Genomic DNA, 14,070 nt, shown 5'->3' on the forward strand with positions numbered 1-14,070 from the left:
AGATCAAAAAGGTTTCATTAAAGGAAGAAATTTACACGAAGTAACACAAGAGCTTCTAACGGCAATAGATATCGCAATAAGTGAGAAAACTCCTCTTACCATACTTGCTGTTGATGCCGCAAAGGCTTTCGATAGGGTCAATTGGACCTTTCTTGAGAAAGTTATGGTCAAGAACAACTTCGGACCTCATTTTATCTGTATGATAAACCAAATTTATAAGGATCCAAGATCTAAGGTCCTAATTAACGGAAGTCTAACAGAAAACATAAAGATATCCAGAGGAACGAGACAGGGTTGTCCACTCTCCCCTTTACTATTCAATTTATATATCGAACCGCTGGCAAATAAGCTAAGAAACAACAGAGAAATCTCCTCATTCAAATATGGCATATGGGAGAAAAAAATTGCTCTATACGCAGATGATTTAATGATTTTTACTGATGATTACCTAAAAGCTAAAGAAAGTATTGAGAAAACTTTAAAGACATTTGGGAAAATTTCAGGATATTTGGTGAATCAAACGAAAACAGAGATCATGACATGGAATACAGCCTTCCAAAGCAATTTTATAAAAAATGAAATCAGATACCTAGGAATTCTAATAAATCACGATATAGAGAAAACTGCAAACAGGAATCTGAATAAAGTTGCCGGAGACGTAAGAAAACTGCTTGAGACATGGGCCTCTCTACCATTGAGCCTGATTGGGAGATCGAATATAATCAAGATGTCCGTCTTGCCAAAGTTTACGTTCTTATTTAATGCGATACCAATGGAGTTTGGAAAGGCAGAATTAGCTCGAGCACAGAGAGACATTACAAGCTTCATATGGGCAGCAAAAGGCACGAGGATTGCATGGAAAAAGATCAGGAGGAGTAAGAAAGATGGTGGGTTGGCCAGCCCAGACCTGGTGGAATATTGCAGAGCCTTTCAATTCAAGAATATTAAAGTACTACTAAAAAACCATGAATACTATCCAACTTATCTACAAGTAATCACAAAATCAGAGGATCATGCGCTGTTTAAGTATGGACACCCCAAATACTTCAAAAAAATAAAACTTAAGACATTAAGAGATGCAGCAAAGATGTGGACACATATTAGAGGCATTCTAAAAATATCATACTATAGCAAGTGGGCTCCTATCTGGGAATCCCCCGGTACCCCAAAATGCTTAAAAGACACTCTCGCACTTGCACTGAAAAGAGCCGGCATCAAATTCTGGGGACAAATACTAAATGGCCCGAACTTGAAAACCTGGTTAGAACTTCAAGAACTGTCAAACAATACACTATCTAAATTCAAATATTATCAATTGTTAAGTTGGTCTAGGACTCTACCCAGTATAAATGGTAATGCCAAATTGGAAGATGACATGATCAAATCAACTCGATCACCAAAAGAAGTAGCAAAGTGGTATTGGGCTCTGATAATGGCCAATGACATTAACGTCAACATGGAAACACAAATATGGGGGAAAGACATTGTAATAACGGATCTAGACTTAATCTGGGAAAAATCTGTTGCTAAATGCTGGTCAACCTTGAAATCCGCTGCTTTGAAAAGGAATCATTTGTATACAATCCATCGGGCGTATTGGACTCCAAAAAAATTATCCAAATTCAAAAATGCTGGAATAAAAAAATGCCCTAAATGTGGGGAAGAAAAATCAAATGACATCCACATGTTTAAAAGCTGCCCTCAATTGAAAGAATTTTGGGATCAAGTCGGTAAGACCCTGAGCACTATCCTGTTCAAGCAACTAACTGTGAGTATAACTCTTACTCTTTTTGGGATTTTGGACTCAGGTAATGAAGGGGGGCTTACTAAGGAGCAGGAGAATCTCCTCTTTGTGTTAATAGTTCTTGCAAGGAGAGAAATTTGCATCAAATGGATAGGATCCTCTTGCCCAACTCATGCAGAATGGCTGAATTCGGCAATAAGAATCAACAAACTTGATAAGCTAAGAAATGTAAGCAAAAGATTTAAGTTCTGGGATAGTTTTGAAACCTTCTTAAACCCCAAATAAGAACCAAACCTAAGTCCTATGATTAAAGCGATACATCTTCTGGTGGACAAGTACGGTACTTGCCGAGTAGCCAAGCTGGCTAGCTCCCCTCGATCTAAGCCAGAAGCATTGATATGTAACGAGTAAAGGAAACTCCTCAAAACCAACAAGAGGTCAAAACTCCCCAGTCAAGAGAGATCAAGGGGCAGTGTCGGAAAAGAATAAAGAGGCAGACACCTGATACTCCGTAAACATACAGTAATCGCAAGATGAGGACAAAAAAAAAAAAAAATAGATCTGAAGGTGCTAAAGAGCATACTACCTGCACCCTTCATACTGTGGCAAACATTATACAGATAGCCCATCTTCTGAAGCAAAACTAGCTTATGTACATAGTTTAGTACCTGGTGCACACATTGTTTTATGTTAAGTATTAATTTCTGGTGCACACACTCTTCTATGTTAAGTATAAATTATCATGCTAACACGATTCACACTAATTACTCAAGGCTCCTTACAAAAGATTGTATCTACCACGTAGAATCTTTCATGTTGGAAACTTTTTCTGCAGAACCAATACGTTGTGTGGAGCATAATGAAAACATGTCAACTGCCACCTGTAGACAGATTTACGTTTCAATGCAATCATTTAAAACATGTTCAGTACCTCTACACAGCTTGGTGCATTACCACCACATGCATTTTGTAACTACTTACACCCATTAGTTGAACACAGGATGTACAAAATGTGGTTGATAAGTACTATAGTAGTCACCGGCCACTATGTAAACTATAAAACAAACTTAATGATGTAATTGAACATGTCATGAGAGGTGTCATATGTGAGGTCAAAAGTAGTGCATGGCAGGGGCACAAGTTAGTGCTACTAACTATAACTGCTGAATGTCTGTGGCTTTTTTTGTTTTTGTTTTTTAAAGTTTAAAACGTTAATGTTGCCACTAAGAAATTTACCTAACTATAAAACCTTTGGTTTTTCCAGTGACATTTTCTTTGTTTTAAATAAACAAACTGAATATTTCTATTACACCTACCGCATTACTTTAACCTTTGGGTTTTTTTCAGTGAACTCCTAGGCATTTTTTTAAGTTATTTATTTTTGTGAGTGCATGTATGGTAGAAACCATTTTATATGTTATGTTCAGACATTATTTTAGTAATTTTTTTATTGTAACAAAAGAGCATATGGTTAACAGTTTGCAAAATCTTTGTAAAAAGTGTGTATTAAAAAGAAACATTCAATAGCAATTGTTTCTTTATAAAGAACAACACTATAACGGCGGACTGAAGGTTCTGTACCTCACATCAGTTTTCCCAAATTCAAAGTTCCTGCCCACTGAAACCCCAGCACCAGCCGTTATGTGATGCCACTGTGTTCCAGATCTTGAAAGATACAGCTGCAAGTGGGTGTGCGCCAGGCAAAGAAGTCCAAGATACTCTTGTAATTTTGAAAAGTCTTTATTTTCAATTGATATTCTCCAAGTGTAATAACACATTAAACTCAGCCAAACTGTTTTGTTCTCATCCGAGAACTTCATCAGGGCTGAAATTGACATGTAAAAAGGACAACAATCAGTGAATAAAAGATGATTACACTATTTGAAAATAGGGGAGCCCTACAAACCAATTGTGCTTGCTATACGTAGGGATAATAGAATTTTATGTAAACAGAAAACTAGCAAGCTTATCCCTTTAGGTGCTGCGCACGTTCGGCAGCCGACGGCACCACTACCTCCGTAGTGCTGCCGTCGGCCGTTGAACGTTCGAACCTCACCTGCGCAATAGAACGTCCAGCACTGGAGCTGGACGTTCCATAGCAGCTATGAGGTTATATTTGACCAAACATCTAGGTGCAAATACGTAGTAGCCACAATTTATCACAGTCTCCAACATATGAATCACCACATTAGTTTTTAGAAAAATATATTTTTTATTTATCTTTTATCTGAATAAAGCTTTTATTGATCAATCATATAAAAATCTTCGTTCCAAACATAATTAGCAATTCTTAAATATTGTCATATATATTTATCAACAACAATTCATAGACAATGACATAAGGACAGTCTTCTTAATATTGTCAAATAATTTTTTTCCATAGCCTTGTGCAATACTTCTCAATTGATTAAATAAGGCACGCAGAAGATGTTCATTTGATGAGGGCAAGCGGTAGATGAGAACTTTATACAGATTAAAGATAAAAAGTAAATCAAAAATATATTTTTCTAAAAAGTAATGTGGTGATTCATATGTTCCAGACTATGATAAATTGTGGCTACTACGTATTTGCACTTAGATGTTTGGTCAAATATAAGCTGGCTAGTTGTCTTTTTACATAAAAGATGATTAATTGTACCATAATCCCCTTTAACCCATTTACCGCGGCCGGCAATAACACCGCAGTGCGGGCGTTCTAAAGGGTGGGCGGGGCTGCGTCGGCCTACGGTCGTTAGCAGCACCAGGGAGGGAGTGCTCCCGTCGGCCGTCAGGAGCAGGAACGGGTTAATGATCTTTCTGAAGCCTTTATTTTTGCTTATTAACATTCACAACCTCTGCTTTATGTGTGTTACTTTATGATTATTTAATTCAGGTGTCGGGTCTGGTGGCTCAATGGACTTATGCTTCCACTGCACTGGCCTGTGTTCGATCACATGGTCACAGGTTCAAATCCTGGCGGGTCCACTCAGCCTTTCATCCATCTGAGGTCGATAAAATGAGCACCATTGAGTTGGGTAACAATAAACATCTGTTATTCAGCGCCAAGATACCTACGGGTGAACGTGCGCTTTACAAATACATATGTTATGTTATCAGTTAATAGCACTTATTCTGTAGAAATACACACTTTTCTCTCCCTATACACATACAAGTTCGCAAGACGCTCGCAAGATCAAACAAAGGCTGCATGGCAAGGTCGCTCTGTAAATTTCGATGCGACTCTCGCGGAATCGTACGAGGCCCCCGCAGCAAGTTCCACCTGCAGAAACTTGTAAAGGACTCTTGTGAGAGAAGGGGCATACAAACGCCTGCCTCTGCCCGTATATTTCTTTTAATCTTGCAAGAGTATGCAAACTCAAACACTTAGCAAGTCTCATGGATAACAGTCCTGCATTTTTGGATGTGGGTAGTAGAGACTGAAAACACATAAGCCTTTCTACTAGTCCTCTCTTTTCAGCCAGATGTTATCTACTCCTTCATACTTTTTTTGCGATCCCAGGGGAGTCTTACAAGATCGCAATTGGGGGGGTGGGGGAGGGTAGATTTCACACTTACTTTCATTGCAGTACAGATAAACATATTTAACTTCAAATGAATTAAAGAATAATTGCACTTCTAAAGAACACAGCAGTTTTCCGAAAGGTCTATTTATACTGTTGTTCGAGAAGATCTAAGAGAAATGTTTTCATATGGGCACTGCTAACAAGAATTGAGCCTGGCTTTGTAGAGTATAGGATAATATGCAATGAAAGATGCAATGGTATTACCTGCAAATCAAATCTGACAGTTTGAATCTTTTTTGCTCTTAACCAGAAGGCAATGTAATGACCTTCTAGCCTGGCATACAGGGTCCCTTCCTGGCAACTTCTGTGAAGACTGACGAATTTGGAGCCATCTGTAGCCAAACGTGGGTACTTAGAAGGATTGAGCTTTACTAATTAAAGCTTCAGTCGGCATAGCACCTCCTTACTACAGCGTTATGCCCAAGTGAAAGCAGGAGAGGTTTTAATTTAACAAGTTGGCAAAAGCAGCTGTCCAAGTAAATTAAAGCTAAACAATGGCAGGAGATTACTATAGAATAGTAAATGTATGTGGTACTTCTTAGTTATAAACCGAGTTAAAAAAAAAAAAAAAGCATCTATTCAGATTTGGCAACATATCTGAATAGATTAGACTACGTACGAACAGGAATACTTCTTATGTTCTCAAAACGGAGAGAGAAGTAAAAGGTAGCTCACAGATAATTATGTACTGATTATCCTAAACATTTTAGACTGATGACGAAATGAGGTTTTTGATCACTTCAAACTGCATGTATACTAAAATAGGCTACTGAAACTATGAATCATTATGATGAAGCATGATTGAATATAGATAAATATATATATATATACACACACACACATACGTTTTAATGATTATTTGCAGCTCACTGTGAAAGGGATGAGCCATTCTGGTATGTTGTATTGTATTGTATTGTAATTGCATTTATCGCTCGCTTGTTGACGCATGCTATTCAGGGAGCCTATAGAGGATTAGTGGTGAATTAATATGGTGAAATATGAGGTAATTTCAGTGGTGGATATTAGTCTGTTACTTGGAGTGAGAAGGATAGGGGATGGATAAAAGGGGAAGAAAGAGTTGCATTCATATAGCACTTGTTACCCCTGATGGGCGTTGAAGCGCTTTTCTGGCGAGTAGCACGCCACTCCGGAACCCATAAAGGGTTAGTGCTGAAAATTAGTATAGTATAAATATGAAGTAATTTGAGTAGTAGATATGTTATTCAGTTATTTGGGCAGTATAGTAGTATAGTTGAATATGGAATTTGAGAAGTGAAACATGTTAGTCTGTTAATTTTTATTGAAAAAGAGTAGTGGATGGATAAAAGAGTGAAGGATTTTTTTTTTAATATAGTCTTAGCAGTAGGAAGAAGCTTTTGGATGAGTAAAAATGAGTTTTGGAGGGAAGGGGTCAGAGGGGAGAGTTTGTAAAAAGAGGTGTCAGATGATGCAAGGAGGGGTAGAGCAGGAGAGAGTCTAGAAAAGGTTATTTTGGCGATCATAGTAGTGGTGTGGGGTTTGGGATAAATGAGAGAGTGGATGTAGAGGATATGTTGATAGATCTATAGGATGAGAGCTAGGGTATTGCATTAGAAGGAGTAGTAGAAAGAAGTTTGAGAGGAGTCAGAAGGTTGGGCTAGAAGATATATTGAGTGAAGTATAGGCTGAGAAATAGGCTAGTGCATTAGAAATGCTAAATTAGAAGAAAGAGATAAGTATATAGATCCATAAGTACATTAAAAGTATATAGATAGATAAAAAAGTAAGTATATTTAGATTAAATATATTGATAGAGGCACAGGATGAAAGATAGGGTAGTGCATTGGATATGCTTTTTCAGGAGAAAAGTAACAGACACACAGATCCAAATACATGGAAGGTACATAGATGTACAATGGAAGTATGTACATGTAGACCAAAAATGATTTTTATTTATTGATTATTATTATTATTATTATTATTTTTTTCTTTTCTTCTCTTAACAACATAATTGTTTTACATGTTTTATAAAGTAATACACAAAGATAGGTACATAGCAATAGTGAAAACAAATGCTTATATACAGAGGGATATGCTGTAAATTTGTATTTCCATATGGTGCTTATGTGGGGAAGAGCCAGATCTGGAGTAGTTTTCTGAAGATAAGGTGTAAAGTGTAAATCTGGGTGTATAGTAGTTGCAATAACCCCGAAATTAAAACTTTACGGCCTAATACACTATGAATTCAGTTTTATATGGATAATTTAAGTGTACCCTTCGAATTAGGATTCTTAAAAGACTATAGGTTAACGGTGGATTTAGTTTCCTAGCTGCTCTCTTATGAGATAGAAAAAGTTATTTGATAAATAAGAGACAGAAGCTTCATACTACTGCGGAAAACACCGTTTCGCCGACCTCTGCAGCTGTCCTGTGTGTGTACAGCACTAGAATGTTACAAAAATGTCATTAGGCAGCATAGCGGTCAGTACGCCACTATCACTGCTCATATTTCCTATAAGCGATTAAGGTGAATAGAAACGTAACGTGCACAAGGCACTTGAACCGAAGTACGTTATAATATGTACTAAACTGTGGAACATGAAGAACGATGCAAATCCATAATACATCAAATTGGGCCACGAATAATGCACGAACTTCAAAACGACACAATCTTCAAGTCCCCTCCGTCTAGATTCATTAAACAAAACTGCTTAACACAACTTAATATGTTCTTACTGAATGCCCTTCGTTATACTACCACCTCAAATTCGCATTCCTCCATGCCGTGACAAGACAGTCCCGTTCGCGTCACTTGAACACCAAATTAACTATTCACTATATACCACATGTCTCACCTCAGGAACCCTGCCTCGTCATGTAACTCGCCACCTCACATCCCCAATTTAAGGTCAGTACTTCCAACCCGGAGTTTTTAAACGCAAAAATTCGTAGTGCCAAGAGTGGTAATCAAAGAAGGTCAATAAACGCTAATAAAAACTCTAACTTCCAGAATATATTAGTGTTGCTATAATGCAGCCTTGGGCTCAAATCAGTGCCCGTCGAAACAGAAAGGTAGCTACTCTACCGATATGTATAGTTGTATTGAGGAAGCTACATCAACAAGACGCTTTAATATCAGTTGTCCGAAAGCTGCACCATATATTGAATGACACACTACAAATATAAATATGTGTATATCTATTCCCCGAAGCACTACAACTCCAAAACTCACAGAGTTCTCGGCTGCCCGTCGTCCTCCATGGCTTCCTTTTGACAGGTGAGCGCGTCTCTCAAACGAGAGAGCGAGCCCAGATAGAAAGGTCCCAGACCTCTCAGTATAAACGCTGCAGGCTCTGCAGACTCAAGAGCCGCAGTCAGGGGAAACAAAATGGCGGCCGGCATCCAGTCAGGAAGCCGCTTACAGCGCATACTCGTAGCATTCCCGTCTGTTACGGAAGCAAATCAATTCGCGTCCATAGATACCAAAGAAAGGCACGTAAGGCACAGTGTTACGCAAGGTACCGACAGAAACTCTGATAGCTGTGTTTCAACAGGAAAACCAGAATGAGCAGTGATAGTTATTAACATACTTATGTTGGTAAGACGATTTATACAGATCAGTTAAAGTAACGCAACATATTTATAAACAATTTTGATTTGAAGATAATTTGGAAAGTCTCTTGAATGCCGTTTTCACAATAAACCATTTTATATCGATATCGACTTCTTGTTTTTGGTAGTTCCCTTTCTGTCCAAAACCGCTTTTATTTTTATATTTAAAGTATCAAATATCTTGTTTACTAATGGTGCGTTCTTGCGCGTCACCCTAAGTAGCTGGCGATCTAGTCGCGACTGCAGGCTCTGAGGTAATAACGTCCAAACGTCGCTTTTTTGTTAAAATCTTGGTTAGTATTTTTACGAGGCGTGAAATAAAAGAGCTGTACCCTACAATGGACAGCACAGCGAAAAAAAACGCAAGGACTGCCATGATTTTATGCAGGCACAGAACAAAGAAACCCAAGACACTGATTGGTTAAAGCTAGCAAATAAAATAAAAGGAGGTCGACTCTTTAGTTCCCCTCTGCTTAAAGTAAACTGGCCGGCCATCTTTCAGTGTGTTTGAGTGGTTGCATGGTTACTGCAGAAACTGGACATTGGCAACACTTTAAGATGAGAAATATGTAATCTTTAATCACAAAAGTTTTTAGCATTATAGAGCACGAATTTTCGATTCCTTTTGGTCAGGTGGGGGAGGGTTATACATTCTCCTTATTGCTTTATTTCAAAGCAGCCATTTGAACATTAAACACCATAAAACACCCATATTTCTTACATGGAAAACTAAACTTACCAGTATGTGAGGTCACCCACCAATCACAGTTCATTGTCTCATATTAAATCATCTTGATAACTGAAGTTCTTCCTCTTTGTTTCTGCAAGGATATTCTGATAAATCCTGTAAAACTTTCAGTGTTTGTTTGATCTCCCGCTAAAGAAAAATAACAATTAAATATTTGCTAACATTCGTGACAAGAATTTTCAATTCTATTAAGGACAGGAGGCGAAGATTATGCTTCCTCATTTATTTACTGAAAAAATACAGCAGCCAATCAGAACACAGTAAAGAAAAACTGAAACACTACATCACCCATGAATACCCTGGGTAACCATAGGGAATATACACTATAAAAGGTATCATAGAGGACCACGCTTCCTCTTTCTTTTTCCATAAACAGTTCAACAGCAAAAGGTCAAAGTCCAAATTGAACAAAAGGATCCATAAAGAACATCACGATGAACAGACCACCGGAAGGCAGAAGCGAAGAAGCAGCAGCTGAAAGTCTTCCGGGGAAAAACCACAGTCTTCAGGTAAAAGAGACCGCGCAGCAGGAACTTCATTTAGGATGAGAACCTGAAAAAACAAAGTAGAGTCCTAATACACTATACCCACAATAGAGTAAAAGCATATAAAAGACCAAAGATAGGGTGGGAAAACAAATATTGTAGAGAGCATCATGAAACATAGTATTGTACAATTGCATACAAAGCAAAAGGAAATCAGCAGTAGATATGCAGACATAGAAAAAGGGTGGGATAACCTCCTGTCCTTAATAGAATTGAAAATTCTTGTCACGAATGTTAGCACATTTTTAATTCTATGGCAGGACGGAGGCTCCGATTATGCTTGTTAAAAGCTTAGCCACCACAACAGAAGCAATATCAACAATAGGCTTAAAATAGAAGGTCTTAAATACAGAATAAGAGGACCAATCAGCGGCCTTCATGATATCATGTAGACTGACAGCCATAGAAAAAGCTTTAGAAGCCATTGCGCCTCTTGCAGAATGCGCATCAAAGAGGGAAACATCAATGCCAGCTTCCAGCATCAGCCAGTGCACCCATCTCGCAAACGTAGCAGGAGTCACAGGTTTGAAAGGCTTTTGTAAAGCAATTAATAACTGATCATGTAAATCTTGTCTAAAAGGTGCAGTACTTACCTCATAATCCTTAATGCACTGGACCACACACAGTTGAGGATTATGTGGAAAAGAAGGAAAAGTCACGGAAGACGTATTACATTTAGTGCGTCTGGAGACAACAAAGGTAACACCCTCAGGCGAGAACGTACGACTAGCAAGGTCCAAGGCTCGAACATCAGAAACCCGTTTGCAGGAAACCAGATACAATAACATTGTCAATTTAGCTGAAATTTGTTTGCGGGACAACAAAGAATTGGAAGGCCAAGACTCCAAGAAGCGCAAGACCACAGACACATCCCATAAAGCCACATATTTAGGACAGGGAGGTTTTACCATCCGAATGCCTCTGAGCAATTTTGAAATCAAAGGATGCTCCCCAGCAGGTTTGCCATTGATAGAAACATGCCTAGCTGAAATGGCAGAACGAAAATTATTGACCGTCAGATAGGCCAGACCAGAGGAAGCAATGGAGGCCAGAAAATTGATAATCAAAGCGATATCCGCTGAAGCGGGATCCACCTCCCGTTGTGAACACCAATCACACCACCATTTCCAAGCTGATGCATAACGTTTGTTTGTGTTGGGGGCCCAAGCCTCGCTGATAAACCTGGCAGCGTCGCTAGATAAGCCTGGGATTTGCCAGCATCCCCCGAAATCCTCCACGCCACCAGACGGAGTTGACCCGATAGAACAAGGGGGTGAGGAGCGAGTAGAGGGTCAGGTAACAGGTTCCACCTGTGGGGGAGAAGGAGCGGTGTCGAACAACTCATCTCCAGAAGAACTGGAAACCAAGCCTGAGCCCTCCAAAGAGGAGTGATTAGAATGAGCTCCGACTGAAAGAGTTTCATGTGGGCCAAGACTCTGGGAATTATCACAAAAGGGGGGAAGGCATAGCATAGGAGAGGAGGCCAGGCCTGGAGAAACGCATCCGTGGCAGAGCCTCCGGATCCGGACGCCAACTGTAAAACTGGGGAACTTGTTTGTTGAGGCGAGAGGCAAGAGATCTCTGTGACAACGCCCCCAAACCCGGGACAGAGCCCAGAAGGCACGAGGATGAAGCCATCAGTCGCTGGAATCTTTCAGATGACGGGAATTCCAATCGGCTATGCAATTGTCGTGACCCGGAAGGTATTCTGCAATGCCAGTGATCTGACGTTGCAGACAAAGATGCCAGAAATCTTTCGCAATCTCCGCCAGAAGTTTGGACCTGGTCCTCCCCAACTTGTCGACATACTGGACCGCTGAGACATTGTCCATGCGGAGGAGTATGCAACAATTCATCGCTTGCGGGGCCAGACAACGAATCGCAAATGAGCCCGCTAGCAGCTCCAAGCAATTGATGTGAAGAGACAATTCCTTCTGGGACCAACGACCCCCCGTCGAGACCGGTCCGCACCAAGCTCCCCAACCCCGCAGACTGGCATAGGATTCTATCACCACATCTGGGGATTTCTCGAACAGAGCGCGGCCGTTCCAAGATTACATGTGCTCCAGCCACCATAACATTTCCCATCTCACGTCCCCCGACAGAGGAACATGGTCCGAATAACTCAGGCCCTTCTGGAGATGCTTGATTTTGAGACGCTGAAGAGCACGATAATGCAATGGACCTGGGAAGATCGCTTGGATCAGGAAGACAGCAGACCTACAATCCGAGCCACCGATCTCAAAGAAACACTTTGACTGGACCAGACCAACCGCAACTCCCTCTTGATGGATCTGATCTTCTGACCGGGCAAGAGGAATTGACAGGAGACCGAATCGATCCGAAATCCGAGGAATTCCATGGACTTAGAGGGAAAGAAAGCGGACTTCAGAGGATTCACCAGAAACCCTAGTGATTGTAACAGATCTATTGACCAATTCAAATTTGTCTGTAAGAGAAGAGGGCATTGCGCCATGATGAGAATATCGTCGAGATACACAATCAGGTGAACCTCACGAGCTCGCAAGGACTCCATCACCAGACGCAGAAGTTTCGTGAAGCACCATTGCGGATGAGAGGCTGAAGGGGAGAACAATGTACTCGAACCAAGTCCCGTGCCCCCGGAACTGGAGGAATCGCCGATGAGGGCCGTGAATCGGAACCGACAGATAAGCATCCTTCAAGTCTAGACGGACCATCCAGTGCCTCCTGAAGAAGGTCCCTTAGAAGATGGATGCCCTCCATCTTGAAATGACGGTACACTACTCCGCCGTTGAATTCTTTTAGATTGAGAACCAACCAAGAACCGCCTCCCTTTTTCTGAACCAGAAAAATATTGCTCACGAAACCTTGTGGGTGGAGATATGTCTGTACTATGGCCCCTTTGGCCAAAAGAGACTCGATTTCTGCGGAAATGAACTCCTGATCTTGTTGGGAAAAAACTAGGGGCATAGGCAGGAGAGGTTGGAGAGGGGGACTGTAGAATTCTATTCTGTGACCCTGCACCTTCTCCAACACCCAGGCATCGTTCGAGATCAATTGTGGAGAAAAAAACGTAACCTGCCCCCCAAGACAACCTCCGAGGCTAGAATCAAACTCACCTGAGTTAGAGGAGTCATGACGACCTCTCTGGTTTCCACTGTAGCCTCCTTTCTTGTAGTGTCCTCTCCCCTTGTGGGAGGGATAGAAACTGGAATTGTTGGAGCCCTAGGAATCATGTCCACCACCTCTCTGGGACTGTGAACCACGCTGATTTTGCTGGTTGGATCCTCAGCCGAACGAACGTCCCCGTCGTGCGACCCTTCCCAAAACCGGGCGGAAGGCCCGCCGAAGGGAAGCCTGAGCTTTGTCCAGCCCACTGAAAGTGGCCACACATTTAGTCAATTCCTTGAGAAAAGGATGGCCAAACAACTTACCCTGAGCCAGGGATCCAGATTCAGAAGAGGCCAAATCTGTGAGTTTGGGGTCAAGTTTGAGGAGAATGGAACGACGGTGCTCGCTGGAAATCGCACAATTCGCATTATCTAGGAGACAGATGGCCCTCTGGGACTATCCCACTAGTTCGTCAGGGTCAATGTCAGCACCAGACTCTTTGGCTCGAAAGCCCAAGTCCAAAATCTTCGTCAATGGACCCAGAAGATCCAACATCTTATCCTGACAGGAACGCAAGGACCTGTCCAACCCTTTCTTGGGATCTTTAGCGTACTTTTTTAGGTACATCACCATGGTCGGATCTACCTCAGGTGTATCAGCCAGCTTGTCCGCGAGGTCCGGACATGGACATTCCGACCGCAGTCGAGCCCGTACATTCTTCTCGAAGGGCTGGCGGATGTGAGTCTGCACATATTCAGCCACCTCAGGAGAGGGAAGCCAAGAAGA

The 14,070-nt window shown here is 41.1% G+C and overlaps 1 protein-coding gene across 2 annotated transcripts in view; it reads right to left on the reverse strand.

Annotated features, from left to right (window-relative positions):
• Window positions 1–8,707, reverse strand: part of TIAL1 (TIA1 cytotoxic granule associated RNA binding protein like 1) — a 710,846-nt gene extending 702,139 nt beyond the window's left edge. The window contains exon 1 of one of the 2 annotated variants that reach the window (XM_086922936.1): window positions 8,519–8,707. In XM_086922936.1, the coding sequence (XP_086779062.1) occupies window positions 8,519–8,688 (170 nt within the window). In that variant the 5' untranslated portion in view covers window positions 8,689–8,707. The remainder of the gene's footprint in view (window positions 1–8,518) is intronic. The other variant, XM_086922937.1, reaches the window with a different exon arrangement.
• Window positions 8,708–14,070: the final 5,363 nt, after the last annotated feature.

This window comes from Lissotriton vulgaris, chromosome 5 (genome assembly GCF_964263255.1).
Source record: "Lissotriton vulgaris chromosome 5, aLisVul1.2, whole genome shotgun sequence".
NCBI classification, from domain to species: domain Eukaryota; kingdom Metazoa; phylum Chordata; class Amphibia; order Caudata; family Salamandridae; genus Lissotriton; species Lissotriton vulgaris.